General features: G+C 32.2%; 1 protein-coding gene across 3 annotated transcripts in view; it reads left to right on the forward strand.

The window, feature by feature from the left end:
• The window catches only part of RB1 (RB transcriptional corepressor 1), a 156,081-nt gene that overhangs the window by 61,708 nt on the left and 72,789 nt on the right, over window positions 1-21,584 (forward strand). For all 3 annotated transcript variants that reach the window (XM_063102610.1, XM_063102607.1, XM_063102609.1), the window contains exons 7-17: window positions 2,778-2,888; window positions 5,692-5,834; window positions 7,939-8,016; window positions 8,506-8,615; window positions 9,592-9,669; window positions 12,347-12,434; window positions 14,883-14,999; window positions 16,029-16,085; window positions 16,173-16,204; window positions 16,289-16,365; window positions 17,389-17,585. In XM_063102610.1, the coding sequence (XP_062958680.1) occupies window positions 2,778-2,888; window positions 5,692-5,834; window positions 7,939-8,016; window positions 8,506-8,615; window positions 9,592-9,669; window positions 12,347-12,434; window positions 14,883-14,999; window positions 16,029-16,085; window positions 16,173-16,204; window positions 16,289-16,365; window positions 17,389-17,585 (1,088 nt within the window). The remainder of the gene's footprint in view (window positions 1-2,777; window positions 2,889-5,691; window positions 5,835-7,938; window positions 8,017-8,505; window positions 8,616-9,591; window positions 9,670-12,346; window positions 12,435-14,882; window positions 15,000-16,028; window positions 16,086-16,172; window positions 16,205-16,288; window positions 16,366-17,388; window positions 17,586-21,584) is intronic.

Here is a 21,584-nt window from a genome sequence, read left to right on the forward strand (position 1 = left end):
CCTCCCCTGCTCAACATCTCCCTGCTCCGCGCACTGGGCCAGGCTGCTGGGTCGTTTGGCAGCACCGCAGGGTATGTGGTCTCTCCATGTTCCCTATGTTTGACATGTTATGAATCATGTCTATAGTCTTTATACTTGAAAGACAACTTGGCTGTGTATCCTATTCTTGGGTCATGTTTTGTTTACCTTAGACACTATTTTCTGGCATTGAACTTTGCTGTTTAGAAATCTGAGGCTAGCTTAATTTCCCTTCCTCATTTACTTCTGAAATACTTAAAGACTTTTTTAAAAAATTTGATAACCAGGATATCTCTAGATTTTTATTATTCTGTATTGGTTTTTCTTGGAACACTGTTATTCCTTTTTAAACTGAAGGTTCTGCTCTTCATTTCAGAGAAATCTTAACATACTATTATTTAAGATATTATTCTATTCAGTTAGGTTATTTTATTCTATTCTTTTTCAGGAACATTAACTGTCTTATGTTGGATTGTTTTTGTCTTTCATATTTATTATCTTCTCTCATATTATTCTAATCTTTTTTCTTTTTCATATATATTAATTTTTTTTATCTCAAGCCTTTCTTCTGTTTTGAGCTAAACTATTTTTGTAATGGTGTTATTTGGTCCTCAGTTTTTTCTTAGCTTGTCCAGTTCTTTGTTTTTATATAACTTGAATTCATTAAGTTCTTAGTGCAAGAACTTATAGGGCATTTTCTTCTTTTAGACTCTCTTCCAGATTGGGTTGTCTATCTGATTTTTTTCCCTTTTAATGTTGTAATTTTCTTTCTTCTCTTCTGTAATATGTTTGCATAGTCTCTGTGCTTTTGTCCCTCATCTTGCTGTGACTTTAAAATGTATAACCCTGACTTGATATTTTGTTTTCTGTGATGTAGTGTGAGTGTGTGCCCTTCACTCACTTTGCACTTAATCTGTGACTTGTTCGTGTTCCCCAGAGAGCTACAAGATGAGAGCAGGCATTTTTATTATACCTACCTCTTTAGTAAGAAGATAAGGGAGAAAGAACATAGTTCATCTGAAGTGATGTGAGCCTTGGTTGTTCTGAGTTTTTGTTAGAATGAACTCTGTAACAGAACACTTCAAGTGGAAGTTATATTCCATAACAGGAATGTGCTGGGATTCAGAGTGTTCCCAGCTTAGCACAGTATACTGGAGTCTCTACTTTTGTCAAGAAGTTAGCTATAGTTGTTTACTCCTTCTATTTTACCCTTCTCCAACCAGTAATTTCTACTCCCACTAAGTCAGAAGAGAAAAAAGATGAAGATACCTCTGAGTTAGTATTTCTCAAATTTGGTATTGGTACTAGCACTTAATCAGTACAATTTTTTCCTTTCATTTTATTAGGTTTTGGAGGAGAGCGATCCTTTCATCTGACTTCACTCTACTGTTTTTACTTAGAGGTCCTTGATATCATTCTTTACCTCTGTGGTATTCCTTAATGGCTTACTTTTGAGTATATTGCAAACAGTTTTTGCACCATACCTATGGATGTAGAAAACTTATCTGATGCAGGGTTACCTGTTTTCTCACATAGTTTCTGCACTTTTGATACTTGTTGGAATTATTAGTGCTTTATTAGTGAGACACTCAGAAGGTAGAGAGTGAATCAAATTAAACTTCTCTTTTAAAAATAATGCATAACATATAGCCATAAGCAAATATGTAATAGTTTTATTTTATCATTGTAGAGTAAGGGCTGGGTCTGGAGCTCACAGAACTCTCAAGCCCATTGTCCAGACTGGGTTATAAACCCTTCACACACAGGTCTATGAGCTAGGTAACAGGAAAAAGGTCCTTGGAGCCTTGGTTGAAGAAAGAGTAGTCTTTATGCAGCACACACAGGTCTAAGAGCTTAGGCAGTCCAAAGAGAAGCTCAGAAACTCAACTGGTACTAGCAAAGTCCAGAGAAAAACTGAGGAGCTGCCAGCAGAGTAAACATGCTCTATTTTTAGACTCGAGCTCTGCCATCCAGCCTGTTTCACAAACTCAAGAACACACAATAGCAACAAAAGAAAACTAACTCCACCCACACACAACTTGTTTACAAGAAACGTGCTGCTTGACCCCCAACCAGACCTGAGTGGAGGGAGCCTGACCAAACTATTCTATTTTCCTAACAATCGTGATTTGTATATTTTGTGTAACTACACTTTGTTTTTTTCAGGTATCTAATATATGCATTTATTTTTTCATAACGCTCTAGTTTTATATGTTTGTATTCACTTTTAGGCTTTTGTACCAAGTAATTATTTTATAGATGACCTTACAATTATATACTAGTTTTGTTTTTTCTTAATGGCTTTGGTTATTGTAATATTTTGGAGGGAGGGTTAAAATTTAAAATATATGAGGTGTTTTTATATAATTAGAATTAAAGATTAGCATGTATCATATTTGAAAATTATTTTCAGAAGTAATAAATTCTATAGCACTTACCGAAACTGGAAATAAGTTTTAAAAAGCAAAATGATTTTAGATATAAGGAATGAATTATTATAATAACTTAAATGTAAAATTCTCAGGGTAGATTTATACTTGATTTATAACTTCATGACTTTATATATTTTTATTTATATTTTTATGTAGTTTAAACCTGATGTTGATTTTTTGCAAAAAGAAAAAGGAAAAAATCTTTACCATGCCTCTAGAGATTGTTGAATGGAGAAGTATATGGATACACACACACCCACAATTTTCTCTGACTTAACGATCTTAATCTCTGACTTTTTAAAAAAATGTGAACATTTTTATTTTCAGGGGATATATTACAAATGGAAGATGATCTGGTGATTTCATTTCAGTTAATGCTGTGTGTTCTTGACTATTTTATCAAACTTTCACCTCCTGCATTGCTCAAAGAACCATACAGTAAGTATTTTAAATATACCCCTCCTAGTGTGTCATTCGGTAGTTATTTATTGAATGTTTAGTAGATACCAGACATGGTTCTAAAGCTGAGAGGATGATAAAAAATAGATCAGACATGGACTCTAACCTCAAGTAGCATAAGTTATAAAAGGAAAGATAAGCAAATAGAGTATATGGTAGGAAGTGATCTGGGTCAGAATATAGATACAGCAAATGCTATGGGAGTTCAGGAGACAAGAAAGTTTTCCCAGCTATGGAAGGCCAAAGAATACCATATAAAAGAGGTGGTATTTGGAATGAATGTTGAAGTTAGGATAGTGTGAAAGCACTACCAGTAAAGAAGCTGGGGGAGGGTATTTTCAATAAAGAAAAGCAAAAGACAAGACAGATATGAATGAAACAGCATGGGAGAAAGTAGTCCATCTCTACAGGATAAGGTTAACTAAGTTTTTATTAGTATTGGATGCTGTAATAACTATGTGATTGATTTTTTTTTTGTATATGAACTGTAATTGATACTGTTTCAGTGGATGATGAGAGGGGAAGTGAATTTAAATAAAAACTATTGCTAATTTAATTAGCGTTAATCAAAGATGGGTAGATTCCTCTTAGACTAGAATTTCTTCCTTTGGCAGCCTCAAGAGTAAGATTTCAAAATTATTTATTATACTGCAGAAAAATTAAAACTTAACTACGGCTGGACTGATTCCTTGCTCCTGAAATGATGACAGTATTAATAATAATACTAAAAATAACAGATAGATCAAAACACGTAAGTCTGAAAGTGTTGTTGAAGTAGCTTAAAGGCTGAAGCCTAATTTTTGTGAACACCAACTTAATGGAAAAGTAAAGTCTGTAGCAGAATTTTGAAAACATGCTGAACATGGTTTGGCAGAGAAGGCAGAAACCTTCATTTAGCAGAAATCTTATGCAAAGCAGAGGGAGAAATAAAAAAAAATTATATGTAGAAAACAATTAACAGACTTCAGAATATTCCCAGCCTTTTAAAATTTCCTTTATCTGCCTTTTCCTCATTTTTTTTTTCAATGTTAACAGCTTTAATAAGTTGATGTAGTGTGTTACTTTAGGTTGATAGTCTTTGTTCTCTTGGATAATTCAAATCCACATTTAATTCTTTAAGTGCTGTGTTAAAGAGAAACCAGGATGAGGTATTGAATTGACTGAGTAAACTCTTCATTAAATTTTGTTATGGAGAATTTTAAATGAATACAAAAGCAGACAGTAGTATGATAAGCCTCCATGTATTCCATCACCTAGCTTCAACAGATAACTGATGGTCAGTCTGTAGCACCATTTCTTGGCCAATTCACAGCCCCCACAGCTGTATTATTTTGAAGCACATCTTTGCATACCATTTCATCCTTATACGTTTCAGTATTTATCTGTAAAAGATAAAGACTTTTTAAAAGTATAATGACAGTACCATTATCTAAATAATGGAATTCTACTCTGCTATAAAAAAGAATGAAATACTACCATTTGCAACAACATGGATGGACTTAGAGAAAATTATGTTAAGTGAAACAAGTCAGACACAGAAAGAGAAATACATGTTCTCACTTATTTGTGGGAGCTAAAAATAAATAAATAAACACACAAACAAAGGGTGGGGGAGAAGACAACAATCACAATTCCTTGAACTTAAGACAAGTGAACAGATATGATGTGGTGGGGGGAGGGGAGAAAAGGAGGGGGGAAAGAGGAATGGATAAAGGGTCTCAAAAATCAACTACAATGTATATTGAGAAGTTAAAATAAAAAAAAAATAATAAAAAAGCAAAAAAAAAAAAACCAGGATCACAGACAAAAAAAAAAAAAAAAAATCAATGAATAGTGATTTCTTATTTTAACAAATATCTAGTGTTTACATTTTCAATTATCTTATAAATGTAATTAGAAAAAAAATTTACAGGTTGACCGAATCAGAATCTAAATAAGATCTGTACTTTGTGATTGATTGACATGTTTCTAAAACTCTTTTAAAAGTTCCTTTCTATCTGTCTTTCTTTTTTTATTTCCTTAAAATGTATTTATTAAATAATCACATTTGTGATTCAAAACATCACATTTTAGTTTCCCATATTCTAGTTTTTGCTGATTGTATCTTGTGGTATAATTTAACATGTTCCTCTGTCCTCTCAATTTCTTGTAAGTTGTTGGTTTGGTCTAGAGGCAATGAATACTTTTTATTCTTAATCATTTGTAATCTCTTTAATAACAGAACCTATATTTAGTTTGAATTGGGAGTGCTCAAAATAATCCAGGGGATTTTTTAAAAAATCACAGTTTATTATTGTATTATTGTATTTACATGCCCGTCTTTTAAAAACACCGTGATTTATTAAAACTTTAGAATTTTTAAATTTATTTTTATACTATGTCTAGAAATTGAATCCATAAATAATTTTCTCATTATTTTTAAGACTCTAAGATAGAAAACATTTTTTCCTTTTGCAGACTGATACGATACAATTAGAATTAGTTTATAAATTGGCCATTTCTCTGGCCTTTTCTTTGCATTTGTTTATGGAGCTGTAGGTGTTTTAGAGTTCTTTTTGGGTTGTTTGGGGGCAGAGGAGAAATAGGGATGGCAAAAACTAATATCAGTGCAACTTAAAATAGGTATTCAATAAACAGATGAATTCGTTATCCTTCAAATGAAGCCTAATAAGTAAAAGAGTAGAATGTTACCAAAATTATTTCTATACTTCTGAATTAGAATACTTCATTTTTTATATGATGGAATGTGTGGTTATTCTTGTCTAATTAAACATTTTTACAGAAACAGCTGTAATACCCATTAATGGTTCACCTCGAACACCCAGGCGAGGTCAGAACAGGAGTGCACGGATAGCAAAACAACTAGAAAATGATACAAGAATTATTGAAGTTCTCTGTAAGGAACATGAATGTAATATGGATGAGGTAATTTAACTTCATGATTTCTTTAAAACAGTTAACGTAGATTTAGATGTAAGTTCTTCCTGGTAGTATATACTTTTGTGATGATCATGCTTTTTGTAATTAGTGCCAACTTTTTTGCAGTAGCAAAATATTTAGAAAAACAATTTATTTTTCATACTCAATTACTTTGATTTCAAAGAGAGTAGGTCCCTTGTTCTGGAATCACTGAAATATATATCATCAGGACAATAGTTTTCAAATATATCTGTTCTTTGATTCTTCTGAGGTTACTGATACCCCTAATGTTTTAAAATACCCTTCCAAGAAAACTCTAGTGTTTTTATTTAGTGATAAGTGATATCAACATTAAATTTCTTTCGGCCTTCTGTAATTACTCTCTTTCTAAATATTACACCACATGTTCATGGCAGATGAAGAATACACATGAACACCCAGGAATTACTTGTTTATATAATCTGGAATGTTGGAATTGGATGAGACCTTATGAATAATGTACTCAACCTACTTTTAGTAATGAGTAAAAAATCTTCCAGAGACTGATAGCTCATTACTAACAGAGTCTATACTAGACTTTGGGACATCTAGTACTAGTACTCCTTTCACTCTACCATACTGTTTCTCTCATAGTTTGTTATATTGTCCACAATTCATATCACCAAATAGCAGCATGAAATGTTGCGTCTTTGAAATTTCTTTGTCAACTCTGGGAAGAAATGGGGGTATGGTCCCAAAATCTAGTTTAAGTATTAGAATGACTTATCAAGATATCTAGGTTTTAGTACTGTGGCTCTTGTTAATTTAAACAAATATATGTAGCTATTAATATATAAATGTTATATATATATTACTTTTTTTACTTCTTGAGAATCACGAATTATCTTTGCAAATAAGCCGACAAATGTAGTTGATATATTTCTTTTTACTAACAGGATAATGAGTTGCTTATTCACAAGATAATGAGTAGTAGTAAATGCAGTTTACTAATTCCTGGTTATTAATTCTCTGGATTTCAGAAGTACTGGTAATATTTGGTTTTTAAGATTAAGAATAAGTCATCTTTTTTTTTACTTTTTATTTTGAAGAACTCTTTCTTAGAATTTGGAATCTATAGTTATGAATTTTAAAGTATAATTGATTAAAAGCTTTAATGGTATTTTAATTAATTGACACTTGGTTATTTACATATAGTATTTATAGTTATGTAGCTATTGGTTAGTCATACTAGCTGGGTAATTAGAACTACCTACTTTATAAATATTCTAGGTAGGTGGGAGTTAATCAGAAAAAAAACTGAAAAGTACTTTAGAGACTTAATTCTTACAACTTATTTGTGAAGTAGAGGGTAGGAACTGATATTATTCTTACCTTAATAGGCTCCAAGTTTGGAAAAGGAAGTTCAATAAAGAAAAGCAAGTTGTTTAAAATCCTATAACACATTATATGTGTAGAATAGTCATGATTGTGACTCTGGATTTTCTCAGTGCATATTTTTAAAATCCACATTGACTGTAGGGTGCTTTTGCATGAAACAATGCATAATTCCACAAAAGGTATTTATTTGGTTTTGAAATGAATTATTGGGAGTTAATTTTGTGTGTGAAATTATTAAATTTATTCTCAAAGAATTGACTTGATGTTCCTTGAGCAGATATCAGATGACCTATGTGTGAAGTGACCCCAAAATATGCTTTGGGGAGAAACCAAAGACAGTGTAGAAAAGTGAAAAGAACCTTGGCTTCAATGATAGACAGATTGTATTTTAATTTCCATTCTGTCACTCTGTAGCTGTGCAGCTTTGGTCAGCTTGCTTAATTTTTTTGTGTCCTGTCTTTTTGTTATATGTGGAATATTGAAGTTGGTTTCAGTGGTTTTTCTTCCCATAAGTCCTATTTTATTAACAGTTCCCTACTTACCTCCATTTTAGGACCTGAAATTTGCCTCACGTATGTTAAAAAGTAAATAATTGAATTACTTATAAATAAATATCATACTAGCTTGAATGTATGACAGTGTCAAAAGTCAATTACACTTTCATTCTAGTGTTAATAGTGACAAAGATTAGGTTTTGTTTTGTTTTAAATTTTAATGGTCATGTATTTTTCAGGTGAAAAATGTTTATTTCAAAAATTTTATACCTTTTGTGAATTCTCTTGGAATTGTGGCTTCTAATGGACTTCCAGAGGTAATCTAAAAAAAACAATAAAAAATTAATATGCTTTGCGATTTTGGGGGAAGGGAGATAGTTGTCTAAATTTCTTAAGATCAATTTACTGTCTATCAAATATTTTTTTATGCCCAAGGAAAGGAATCTAGCTAAATTGAATTGTGGTGAAACCAACTTTTGTATAGTAGCAAAAAAACTTTTGAATATATATTCAAATATATGAATGAGAATCATTTTGTGATTTGTATTTGAAATTGATTTGTACTGAAATTTTTCAAAAATCAGTGTAGGCTTTTAAATTTCTGAATGCCATTAAATAGCTAAATATAACTAAATACACACAATCAAATTTGATTTGTTTGCTTTGCTGTGCATCCTTAAGCATAGAATCCATGATTAATACCATCAATATTATTGGCATTACTGCAGTGTAAAACATCTGTGCTTCTGTGTGCTGAGAGATGTAATGACATGAAAAGGATAATTGTCAGTATTTTTTCTTTTGAGGTTGAAAGCCTCTCTAAACGATATGAAGAAGTTTATCTTAAAAACAAAGATCTAGATGCAAGGTTATTTTTGGATCATGACAAAACTCTTCAGACGGATCCTATGGACAGGTATCATATGTGCTCTGTTTTTATTTATTGATATGCTTTTGATATAGGCTGATATTGATATAGGTAGGTTTAATAGGTTTTTATTTAACTTAGTGGCCTTTAAATATTATTTATAATAAATTACTTTCAAATACCTTTATATAAAGAAAAGGTTACCAGTATTCTAAGCATATAATTTATTAACAAATAGAGATTTAATGTGAATTGTGTTATATTAACAGTTAGCTGAATATAATTTTTAAAATGTTAACCAAAAGAAAATTGTTGAAGTAATTAGTTTACTCAAGTTGTGGACTCTTTTTTTTTCATCCTTTCATCTACTATTGCAGAGTGGTTCAACTTTTTAAGAAAACCAATACAAAAGTATATTCTCTTGATTATCATGTAGAATTCTAAAATAGAAATGGTTGAGAGTAATCATAAAAAATTTTTAATGATCATATGTTAGATTAATTTTATGTCTTTAGCATGAAATCTTTTCATATGAAACTGAAAATATTATATGTAATTTGGAAATTAAACACGAGTAAAATGTTTTTAATTCTATTTAAATGGAAGTAAAGTTTTTAGAAAGCATAATGCATTTAAAAACTTGAGCATTGATGTTTTTTAATATTGAACAACTTGGTTATTAATACCACTAGGGAGAAAACATCTTTCACTTTCAAAAAAATACTTAATGATTGGTCATCAAGTACTTAATGTCTTTAAGTACAAAAAAATACTTAAAGATTGGTCATTAAGCTCTTTGTCATAAACCTAGTAGAAAGAGACCCACACTTAAAAACAATGGTGAAAAAATAGAATTTTATTTATTTAAGCAACAGTTGGGTCATCTATTTTCTGTCACTTCTATTATTAACTTACCATTTTATGTGATGTTATGAGGCAACAAAAGGTATTATAATGCTTTCTTGATGTATAAAGAACAAGTTGTGAATTTTCAGTATGAATGACTTTACTTACCTTTATTTAGTTTTGAACCACAGAGAACACCACGAAAAATTAACCCTGATGAAGAGGTGAATGCAATTCCTCCACACACTCCAGTTAGGTATGAATTTTCCTGATTTTGATTTTCATTATTATTGTTTTTTCAGTGCTATAAGTGCTTCAGATTTGTTCATTTGTTTCATTATATGTTTGTACATACATGTAACACACACAAAGGGTACTTCAAAAAGTTTCTGGAAAGATTCGTATTATTTTTCAATTCTATTTTTCCACAAATTTTTGAATATACCCTTGTATATTCAGTATTCCTTGTGTGCTGGATGTTTTACTAGTTACTGAGAATACGCTTATCAGACCTAGTCTATCTGTCCTTAAGGAACATAACCTAAAGTGGAAATGTGTTCCATCTCAGTAAATAAAACAGAGAAAACAATAGCACCATTTGATGTGCATAAAACCTTGAAGGATTAGAACTATTTTTATGTTCTTTTCTTCACTCACTTCCCCCATCTATATCTGTTACAAGTCTTGTTGAATCTGCTTTCAAAACATTTGAGTCCATCTACTTTTCTCTATTTCTACTCTCACCACTCTTGTCCAAGACATATTTCTCTCTCTCTTGGATTTTTTGCAGTAGACTAACTGATCTTGCTGCTTCCGCTCTCATCACTGTTTCTCTCACCCCAACATCGAAACTATTCTCCACAGAGTCCCAAGAATAATATTCTAGAAATGTAAATAAGATCATGTTCACCCTGCTATTAAAACCCTCTGATTACTTCCCGTTGTATTTGAAATACGATGCAAATTCCTCAACAATGTCTATAAGACCTTATATAATCTGCTTCTGTTGCCTCTCCAACCTCATCTTGTTTTCTTGCTCATTCTGCATTATCTACACATTGGCTTTCTCTCAGTTTCTTCAAGCTCTTTGTACAAGTTAGTGAGATAGCACAGAAGGAACTTGATGAAGCCTTGTCTGAACTGAATTTCGAAACACATTAATGGTCCATGATGTGGGATAGGCATTTTAGGGATTGGGAACGGCATGTGCAAAGGCACAGAAATGTGAAACAACACAATGTGTGTAGGAAAATATTAGCAGCTCTGTACTGATCGACTGTAAAATGAGAGGATGAAATGGCAGGAGAGGAGGGTGGGTACAGACATGAAGGGTCTTACATGCCATACTCACAAGTTTGGACTTTAGCTCTTGCATGGTATAGCCTGTGCTATGAATTGGTATCAAGCAGGGGTAAGGATAAAATCAGGCTTGTTTTTTGCAAGTTTACATGGTAGTAGTTTGTGAGGGGATGGACTGAGGAGGACAAGACAAGGTGAGAAATAGAGAGACCTTTCAAGTTGTCTCAGTGGTTCTTTACCAAGGGTGAAAATTAGAACAACTTGAGGAATTCTTTCAAAGTACACATGCCTAGTCCTTACTACCACAGACATAGTGAGTGAAAATCTCTGGATTGGTCTATTACAGTTGTTCAATTGAGAGATGTTGAAGATTTGAACCGATAGAGTGGCAGTGGGAATGAAAGAGCAAGAACAGGTTTCATAAATATTTGATGAATTTATATTTAGATTGTTGTTTTTGAAGCATTTATGATGAAGATATCTAGTAAGCAGTGGGATATGAGGATCGTATAGATTTGGGAATCATCAGCGGGAGTTAAAACCATAAAAATAGATGAGATTGCCTGAAATGAGGGTATATAATGGTAAGAATAGGTGGCTAAGGACTGAACCCTAAAGAATAGCAGCATTTAAGGACCATATAGAAGTGGTTAGGTTTTAGAGAATGAGAAGGTGTGGTTAGGAAGCTCAGAGAGTGAAGCCAAGAAAGCCAAGGGAGGGAGGGAGGTCCAGGAAAGAGCAAGTGTTTAAGAGTGTCAATGCTTCAAGGAATTCAAGTATCAGAATAAATGAGGTCTTTTTAGCAGTGGGTCATTTGTGGCTTTAGTCATTGTGGCTTAAATAGATTAGTGGGCATAGAAGCCACATGGCAATATATTTGAAGGGTGAAGAAATACAGATACCAGTTGGGAGAGGCTTGGCTGAGAACACTGAACATGTTTTACTAAATAATACTTAAGGACCCTTTAAATCCTAAGCATTGTACAGTTATTTGCACCATTAAACAGTGACTCAAATATATTGCTACTCCAAAATTAGAATATTAATATGTACTGTACACCACACACACATAAAATTACAGAATTAAAGAAACCTTAAGAGATTGACCAATTTTATGCCTTTACAATGGTGACTTTTAAAATTATCCAGGACCTTAGTATCCTTTCTTCTTGAAGATCTTTGTAAAGGAGAATCATTTGATTTTTTTACTTGTTACTAAATATCTTATTGTCTTTATTGGAAAGTGTTTAATATTTAATTGTAATAATAATTTTGATGCCAGTTTATATATTTTCTCCTAAAAATAATGTCATAAGTTTGACCAATTAATGTCTTATTGGTATTTGTTGATTTTATTCATTAGTAAATAAGTATATCAGTTCTATATAAACTTACTGATTATGAGTACATCTTTTCTTAAAGTTTAAGTAAAATGTAATTTCTTGTAAACAACAGTACACTAGGTTTTTATTGGTAAAGTCTTATTTCAGGGACCTTCTTAAAGATAAATGGGAGACAGTGTGTTTGAAGATACATTTAGGTTGAGAGATAGAACATTTCTTTTTTTTTTTTTTTTCTTTCCCCTTTCATTGCTTAACACTTCTTTCTGTTTTTTTTTTTTTTTTTTTCTCTAGGACTGTTATGAATACTATCCAACAATTAATGATGATTTTAAATTCAGCAAGTGATCAACCATCAGAAAATCTGATTTCCTATTTTAATGTAAGCCATATATGAAACATTATTTATTGTAATATCTTGGCAAAGAAGTTTGAAATTAGAAGTTAAAGTACTGAATATTTTTTAAAACATTTACCTACTGTTCAACATGTGGTTATTTATTATCTTATTTCTTGTTTTTTTAACGCTCCAAATTAGATACTGTATTAGTACTGTTTTATTTAGGTAGTATTATTTTTAGATTTTCCTATTTTTGCTATTTGCCTTATTCGCCATTGTTTTTTGAAACTTTGACCTCATTTCTGAGTTCTTCTTCAGATATATCCTTTATTACTCCTTTAGGAAGGTTACTTTGGGATGGACTTACAAGGGTTTTTTTTGTTTGTTTGTTTGCACATATCTTTACCCTTATTTTTTGTGAGATAGCTTAGCTGGATCTTAATTTCTAGGTTTTCTCTTAGAAGTTTGAAGATACTTTACTATTTTGAAGATATTAGTTTACTATTTTTTGGCACCCACTATTGCTAGTAAGAAGTTTTCTGTCAATCTAACTGTTGTTCCTTTACATTTAATCTATCTTTTCTCTCTGGCTACTTTTAAGATCTTTTCTTTGAATGTGATATTAGATAAGACTTAACATTCACCATAGCCCTGAAGTCTTTTAATCCTATATTCAACCCATTGTCATTTACAATTCTTGCCTGGCCTTGTGCACATTGCAGTTTGTAACTTGTGATAGACCCTGAGTTTGATATCTGAAGTCCCCTTTTACCTTCCCTCCTCTGAAAAAAAAGGGAAGAGAGAAAGAGAATGAAAACTAGCATCTGTAATGCTTGCTTGCTCCTTTGCTCCTTATTTAAACTCAGATGAGTGTTAGAACCCACTGATATGCTCATCCATGGAAATTGGATGTAAGGCCTTATTAAAATTTGGTTATTAAAATTACTAAAATTTGGTTTATTCCAATAACTATGTGCTTTCTGTAGTTGTTAATAACTCATTTATTACCATACCTGCCTGTAATTTTGTCATGTTCTGTTGTCATCTCTTGCTGTGTTCCCCCAGCAATTAGCAAAGAAATTTCTGTCATCATTCACGATTATGTTGGCTCAGAACCAATTTTCTTTTTCGAACTTGCATAAAGTTGCTTTTGTTTATGGGTTTTCTTTAGCACGAGAATATTTGCCAAAATGTATCTATCCAATTACTTAGAACTTTTAACAAGGGATAATGTGATAGAATTTAAAAGAGGGATATCTCTCCTCTTAAGTACCATTTTGAATACTTTCTCCCACATTTAGAGTATGCCGTAGGAGTTTTTTTTTTACTCTGAATTACTTTAGTTGGGCAAAAAAATTCCACCTCAAAGATGTTCTCTGGAGCTCAATTTAAAGCTTAACTTTTAATGAAGCTTAACAGCTTAACTTCAAAGTTTTATGTAGGCGACAAATTTCCTATCTCAGAATGGGCATATCTTGAAGGTCATTATGATTTTCCTTGATTTATTTGTTCTTTATTAGTTCAGGTTTCTTCATTTAAAAAATTAATCTCATCTTCCCTGTGTGTAAACTCTTAGAAGCTGTGGACATTTTAATGTATGTTTTGGCAACAATGATTTTATAACAGGAAATGCTTCCTTGCTATATGTTTCTAGTATTTGTGTGCTGTTTCCTTTCAAAAATATAGAATTATTGATATTCTAGAATGTGAAATTTTTGAATGACAATGTGCACATTATAGAGAAAATTATAATTAATCTTAATTTTAGAAAGTTTGTTTTCTAATGTATAATATTTTGAATGCATTTGATTACAATATGAATTACAGAATATAATAATATATCATAATACACATTTTAATACATCATCTTGTGATGCGTTTTAATTATTAAAGTTGATATAGCCCCACTCTTAATCATAATGCATTGGAACTTCTTTTGTAACTATTTTCCTATCTTGTGTTTCTGACAATGTAGTTAAATGATTTAGCTAATTCTTAACTCTTTCAAAGAATGTTTTTAAATTAGAAAATGATGCCCATGTGTTCATATCCTCCTACTGGCCAGATGCCAAAAAAAAAAAAAGGAAAAGAAAATGATACCAAGCTCAAATCTTACTTTTACTTCTCCATTTGCTTTTTGGGGGTTAACATACATCTCGATATAACTCTTAGTTAAAGATATGTTATGAGAATGATACATCTCTTTTTGCTGGATGGAAGGGCTAACAAATCTGCTGTTCCCTAGCCTAGCAGCAGAAAATTTAGAAAATAGGGTTTTTAAGTTATACTCTAGTATTTTTTGCTTACTAACATCCAATGAAATTTTATCATCTGCTTATTTTCAGTATTTGCGTTTACCTAGTTACTGTGGAAGTCTTTCCACATTTTTATATAAACAGTTGAAAGCTAAAAGATATGTTATGGAGCAGAAAATGTTAATTCTGATTAAACAGTATCCTTAACATTGATTTTTGTTTATGTCTCTTAAAGAATTGTACAGTGAATCCAAAAGAAAGTATCCTGAAAAGAGTGAAGGATATTGAATACATCTTTAAAGAGAAATTTGCTAAAGCTGTGGGACAGGGATGTGTTGAAATTGGATCACAGGTAATGAGTTCATATGGATTACTGCCACTATTATATAGAGATAATTTTAAACGTAGCATCTGTCCAGATTGTATAAATACTGTAATAGTATTTGTCCAATAATATAAAATACTGGCAAATACTATATCCCCTCTGTATGCTACTGTTTGTGGGAAACCACCACTTACTCCATTACAAAAAAATAAAAGTACGCATGCCAATTGTAGAAATTTTAGAAAGTACAAGTAAGAAAAAAAATTAAAATCTTCGACATTATTAAATTTGGGGTATATGTACTTTGACTTCTACATGTATTAATATTTACGTATGCCTATATTAACATGAATGGGATCATACGATACATGCCATTTCTCTGATATTATTTATTTCACAAAATCTGAAACCAGTATATTGGGTAAGAGTATGGGCTCTGGAGTTACGGTCCTAGGTTATATCTGGTTGTACAATTTATGAGCTGTATGATCTTAGCCATGTCATTCAACTTCTCTGAGATTCAGGTTCTGTATTTGCCCTGCTTTGTTATGTGGCATTAATGAATATAATATATAAAAATATGTTTGAAAACCGTACTCCACTATATATATTTATTTCAGTATAGTGAGGTTATATTTTGCTGACGTCAGTGTTTTAAGCAGCTATATTAAAAAGTTCTTTTTGATGGTATATGAAATTTGGGCTCTTAATTTGGAGTGTGTGTGCGTGTGTGTGTGTGCGTGCGTGCGTGCGTGCGTGCGTGTGTGTGTGTGTGTGTACTACCAGGCATGTAACCTATCCTTAGTGTGAATAGTGTACACTGAAATGGAGTGAAGGAAAACCAGGTATTGGACCTTTGATAACTTACTGAGCATGTCAACCATCACTTTATACTTAAGTCTTGAGTTTTAGACAAGCTAGCTTTTGTGATTTCTTGGAGCCACATTCCTAAGAAGGATCAGAAATATGGTTCAAGAAATAACTTTTTAAAAAATTAGTAATAATTGTGATTTTCTAAAATAATGAGATCTTCTTTTTCTTTTTCTTTGTTTGTAGAGATACAAACTCGGAGTCCGTTTGTATTACCGAGTAATGGAATCCATGCTTAAATCAGTAAGTTAAAAGAATATAATAGAAAAAAAATTCAATGCTGACACAAATAAAATTTCAATTAAACTTTTTTTGTTTTAATTCTTTTAGGAAGAAGAAAGATTATCTGTTCAAAATTTTAGGTAAAATTTTAATTTTAGTAAAAATTATTATTTTTTTTTTAAAGTAAGAATTTTGAAATCATTCTTTTTTTTTTTTTCTTTTAGCAAACTTCTGAATGACAACATCTTTCATATGTCTTTATTGGCCTGTGCTCTTGAGGTTGTAATGGCTACATATAGCAGTAAGTTAAATTTTAGTAAATAAACATTTTAGTTTAACTTAAAGTTAAAAAAAAAAACCTAAGGCGTGGTGTGTTTTATTTTTGGGGGGTGTGCCTGGGTGGGATTAAGGAGAAGAAATGCATATTTTAGGTCAGAATGTACTGAAGAATGTAATTGGTCATCATAAGCCCGTTAAGTGGCTTATTATCTGAATTGTTTCAGGTCATCTTGGAGATAGTATTTCACTAGGCTTCTGTTCTGAACATACTGAATCCAGAAAAGGTACCTATTGAAATCCCTTCCAAGACCTGTGAGGTTGTAAATTGCCAAAGGAGTTTTAAGGAGCAGCCTCTACTGATAGGGAAGTACTACTATAACATCTATGGTTATGAGACCAAAGGTTGGAGCTAAAATCTACCAAATAAACAGAACAAAGACCAGTAACAGTGCTTTTTTAAAATATAGTTTTAAATATGTATTATTTTGCAAATAATGTTGCAAATGTTTTAAAAAAAGTTTTGCTTGAAGGAACAAGAGTTACATTTATCTAAGGATGCAAATACACAATTAATAAAAGAGGAACTTAAATTATTAAGCAATATGGAAAGCTGTGAATCCTCATTAATAACCAAGACATGCACAATTTAAAAAGGATGCCATTTTCTAATTTTATGAAATTAGCAAAACCTTAAAGAATACTTCCCTTCCCCCACCAAGGATTAAGGAGAGAATTAAAATGGATATGCTAATAGATTGCTGGTAAGATATTAACACTGTCCCTGATGTAGGGTTTGGTTGAAAATTTGGTATAAGCTCTGAGCCCTTTTTTCTAGGGAAAGCGTATATACACATACATGGAAAATTTGGAAGCCTATTTCCTAGGAGTCTTATAGACTCCAGAATAAAAAATTCTGCTCTAAATAGAAATTGTTTAACTTTGTACTGTGTTTTAATTCTTTGTTTGATAAAATCTTCCAAACAAAAATACCTAGTTTAAGTCTTAACATTTCATACTTAAGTTACATTTTTTCTTTTATTTTTAGGAAGTACATCTCAGAATCTTGATTCTGGAACAGATTTGTCCTTCCCATGGATTCTGAATGTACTTAGTTTAAAAGCCTTTGATTTTTACAAAGTGATTGAAAGTTTTATCAAAGCAGAAGCCAACTTGACAAGAGAAATGATAAAACATTTAGAGCGATGTGAACATCGAATCATGGAATCCCTTGCATGGCTCTCAGTAAGTAACTAGCTAAAATAATTAATCAAATTCATATGCAAACGCCTAACATAACATTTACCTCAAAAGCAAATTGGCAATTTAATGAATAATGTTATTTCAGTTTATAGCCCAATACAAGTGGAATATTAGAATAGAATTTTATTTTAATTCTCCACGCCATTTAATACAGTGATTTATTTAGGAATAGTTTTTCTTAAAACATGACACTTTAATAAAACAATGAAGAATTTTAAAAAGTATTTAGGTAATTTATTTAAAATACAAGTGTTATTTTTGAAAAGGTAAATGTCTGCTTTTAAATTTCAACAAAATAAAAATTTTTGAGATTATTCTATTTAGATGATTTTAAAGTACATTTTTCTTGTTCAATATAATAGGATTCATTTTGTACCATTATTAAAGATAGTTCAAAAACCTACACTATTATTCAATTATAGGTATTGTTTAAAACAGATTAGGGGCACAAATTATATTCTGTAGGTATTCTATTTATAGTATATATGCTACTGGTAAGGCTTTAGTTTTAATAAAGTTGGCATTTCCTATGTAGTAATAGTAAAATATTTAAAGTTCTATTATGCTCTTTAAATCTGCATAGCTGGATAATACTTTGTGAAACATCAGATTTGTAGATTAATAGTTCATCTTTTTTGAAATTATGTTTCATACTAAGCATATATCTTAATTTATACCAGTACATAGAAGTGGTAATAAAAAAATTAGGACCTCAGTTATGTTAGAACGCTAATCTGCACAAGTAACTTTAGTTTTAATTTTTTGATGTCTTAAATATTTAATGGTTAAGAGATAACTTATTTCTTAGTGTTTTCTTGTATGGAAACACTAAGGTAGAGTGGGCAGAGGAGAGAAGTAGCAGAAGTTGATAAAGAGATGTTACATTGCTGTTAATTATTTTGGTAACTACTTGTATAACAAACTTTCCTTTGGTAAGGAAAGGAGTGGTTAGAAGAAGACTTTCTGAATCTGGGGGATTAAATAAAAGTAGCAAAAAGAAATAATAGATCAATAAGTAAAATAGAGTACTTTTCAGAGGCTTATATATCCTGTCCTTCCAGAAAATGAAATCAGGACATTACTGTATCATCTGAAATTGACTATTCTTATTTCTTTTAGATAATTAATTTTATTTCCATCAGTACATATTTATTGAACATCTACTGTATGCCTTGCATTGGGGTAGCCATTGTGAGGGATATAAAAAAGGCAAAGGCTCTGAAAATTTCAGAGGATGTAATAGAAATTTATGTTTTAAAAGTTGCTTGTGCTCAAGCTTGTTTAGCTCAATTATGGGCATTCAACGATTCTAAACAATATTTTATTTTTGAGAATGTTTTGGAGAAAAAATGACATACCTAAAGTTTGGAAAAGAGTATAATTTATTTATGACAGGATGATGTGGAAGTCATAAGCCTTTGAATTTAAGTTCTATGTGTGGTATCTCTGGGAGATGAAACTATAGAGGACTTTTATTTAGACATATACTTTTAACGTTTGAATTTTAGGTTTTTTAATCATAAAAATACTAACGTGCTAATGGGTAACTGTGAAGATGTCATACTACATAAACTGTATTTTTTCTATGAGAATATGAGAATAATTGGCATTATAGAGAAGGGACATGCCATAGATATATATGTGCTTTCACAAACTTTTTTTTAAAATTAAGGTACAGCATATATACAGAAAAGTATATATGTCAAGTGACAATTAGATGAATTTTTCACAAACTGAACATAGCCACATAACCAACACCCAGATCAAGACCCACAGCAAGCTTTCATAGTCTTTTGATTCTGTATCACAATGAAAATTTCTTATTAAAAGCATAGATTGAAGGGAACATATTCACACAGTGTTGTTGACCAAGGAAAACATAAAGTGAGGTACTATTTATTCCTCTCCCCGCCAGTAATTTAATGAAAGGAAGAGCATCACTGTTTTTAATGATTGTGTGGTGGAAACAGATTCAGTATCCTTGCTTGACAATCTTAGGAAATAATAAATCAAGAGGGAAAAAGCAAATTCTTTTTTTTTCTCATCCCAGAAAGATTAGCAAGCAATATATGAGTGAAAGATGCTGGAACAATTTACTGAAAAACCTAGTGAAATCTCATTCTCAGAAAATTGGAGGATTAGAGGTGATTTACAATGCACCACACCTAAGAGTTAGATTAAATGACTTCCAGGTGTTTGGGCCTATTAACTCTGTTAAGTTCATAATGCTAGCAGGTGATGAGATAATATTTGGATATATTAGTTGCAGTATTTTCAAAATTAATCAGATTTTTTTTCAGTAAATCTCTCTAAACTAAGGTACGTCAGGTACTTTATTCTCTGAAGGGTCTCTCTTTCCTGGACTATAGTGGACTCTTATTGATCTCCTGTCTGCTACCTTGAGACCATTTCTCTCACAGCAGCCAGAGAAATCTTATAATACAAATCTCATCTTGCTAATCCTTCAGATGAATACCTTCTGTGGGGGTCATATTCATCCGGTGATGATGGAAGAAGATCCTATCAGATGACTCCTTGCAAAAAAGACTTCTGTATAGCTTGTATGGAATACGAAAAGCAACTGCCTGAAATCTCTGGACAGGAAGAACAGACAGACTCTAGTTGAGAAGGAGAGGAGAGGAGCTGTGAGCCTGGGGGAGAGGCTTTTAGTCTGGGGCTAGGTTGCAGTATGTGTAGGGGAGGACAGTAGGATGGGGAGAGAGTGTTAGTGGGGAAACTGTGGGCTTTCTGACCAGGGAAACTAGAAGACTGAAGCTGGGGAAACCTTCGCTACTGAAGAGAGTGGAAGAATCTTGCAAAGGAAAGAACCAGAGAAAGGGTGCCCAAATTCTGTCTGCCCACATCTCTCACTGAAACCTGAATCATTCCTGTGTGTTAACAAACTCAAAACAGCTTAATGAAAGAGAATGTCTGAACTGAGACTGGAGTTGCTGCTCAATAAACAGTGCACAGTTCAAGTTCAACAGGGATAATTGCCTGATAAACAAAAAACAGTGCTCATTTGAGAAAAATAGCAGAATCCAGAATCTTCATAATTTAACATTTATGATGTCCAGGATACAATTCTAAGATTACCCAACATACAAAGAAGGTCAAAGGAATCAAGTGCACATTTTAGAGTGGGAACTTTAAGTCAACTATTTGATGCCTCAAAGTCTCTTTATAAGAAGTTTTCTCTCTTCCTTTCTTCTTTTTATCAGCAATTCAAAGTGTGGACTACGATTCCCTGGTGGTCCCTGAAACCACTTCAGAGAATTTGCTTGATAAAAACTATTTTCATATTGCTATTAAGATGTTATTTATCTGTTTCATTCTGTTGATGTTTAAACCGATGTAAAACTGTTGGCACCTTTGCACGAATCAAGGCCGTGGCAACAAACTGGCTAGTAGTCATTGTATTCTTCGGATCCTATATAGGGATGGCTGGTGCACTCACTGGCTGAGTGTGGTGCAGACCACACCGTGTGACGGGCTGCGATCCCCTTACCGGTCAAAAAAAATGGTAGCGGTAAGGATTAAATGTTAATGGAAAAGAGCCAGTAGGAATGTTCACTGTTGCTGGATAAAAGATTAGTGGCTTAAAACAGCTACTTTATTTTGCGCATGATTTTGTGGGTCAGGAATTTGGGAAGAGCTTGATTGAGCGGTTCATCTGTGACCATGCAGTATAAGCACTTGTCTGGGGCTATAGGATGCACTTTCAAGATGCTTCACTCACAAGGCGGCACCTTGCTGCTTCTCAGTGCACATTCACCTCTCTTCCTCCCTCTGTCTTTCCCTCCTCCAGGTGGCCTCTCATCCTTCTCATATGAGAAGCATGACTTTAGGGTTTTGGGGTAGTTAACACTTCTTACATAGCAGCTGACTGGCAAAAGCTTCTAAAAGGGCTGTAGCTGGAAGCTGTAATCTGTTGGTCAAAACAGTTAGGTCCTGCCCAGATTCAACAGGATGGGGAAATAG

Source organism: Cynocephalus volans, chromosome 7, assembly GCF_027409185.1.
Source record: "Cynocephalus volans isolate mCynVol1 chromosome 7, mCynVol1.pri, whole genome shotgun sequence".
In the NCBI taxonomy this organism is placed as follows: domain Eukaryota; kingdom Metazoa; phylum Chordata; class Mammalia; order Dermoptera; family Cynocephalidae; genus Cynocephalus; species Cynocephalus volans.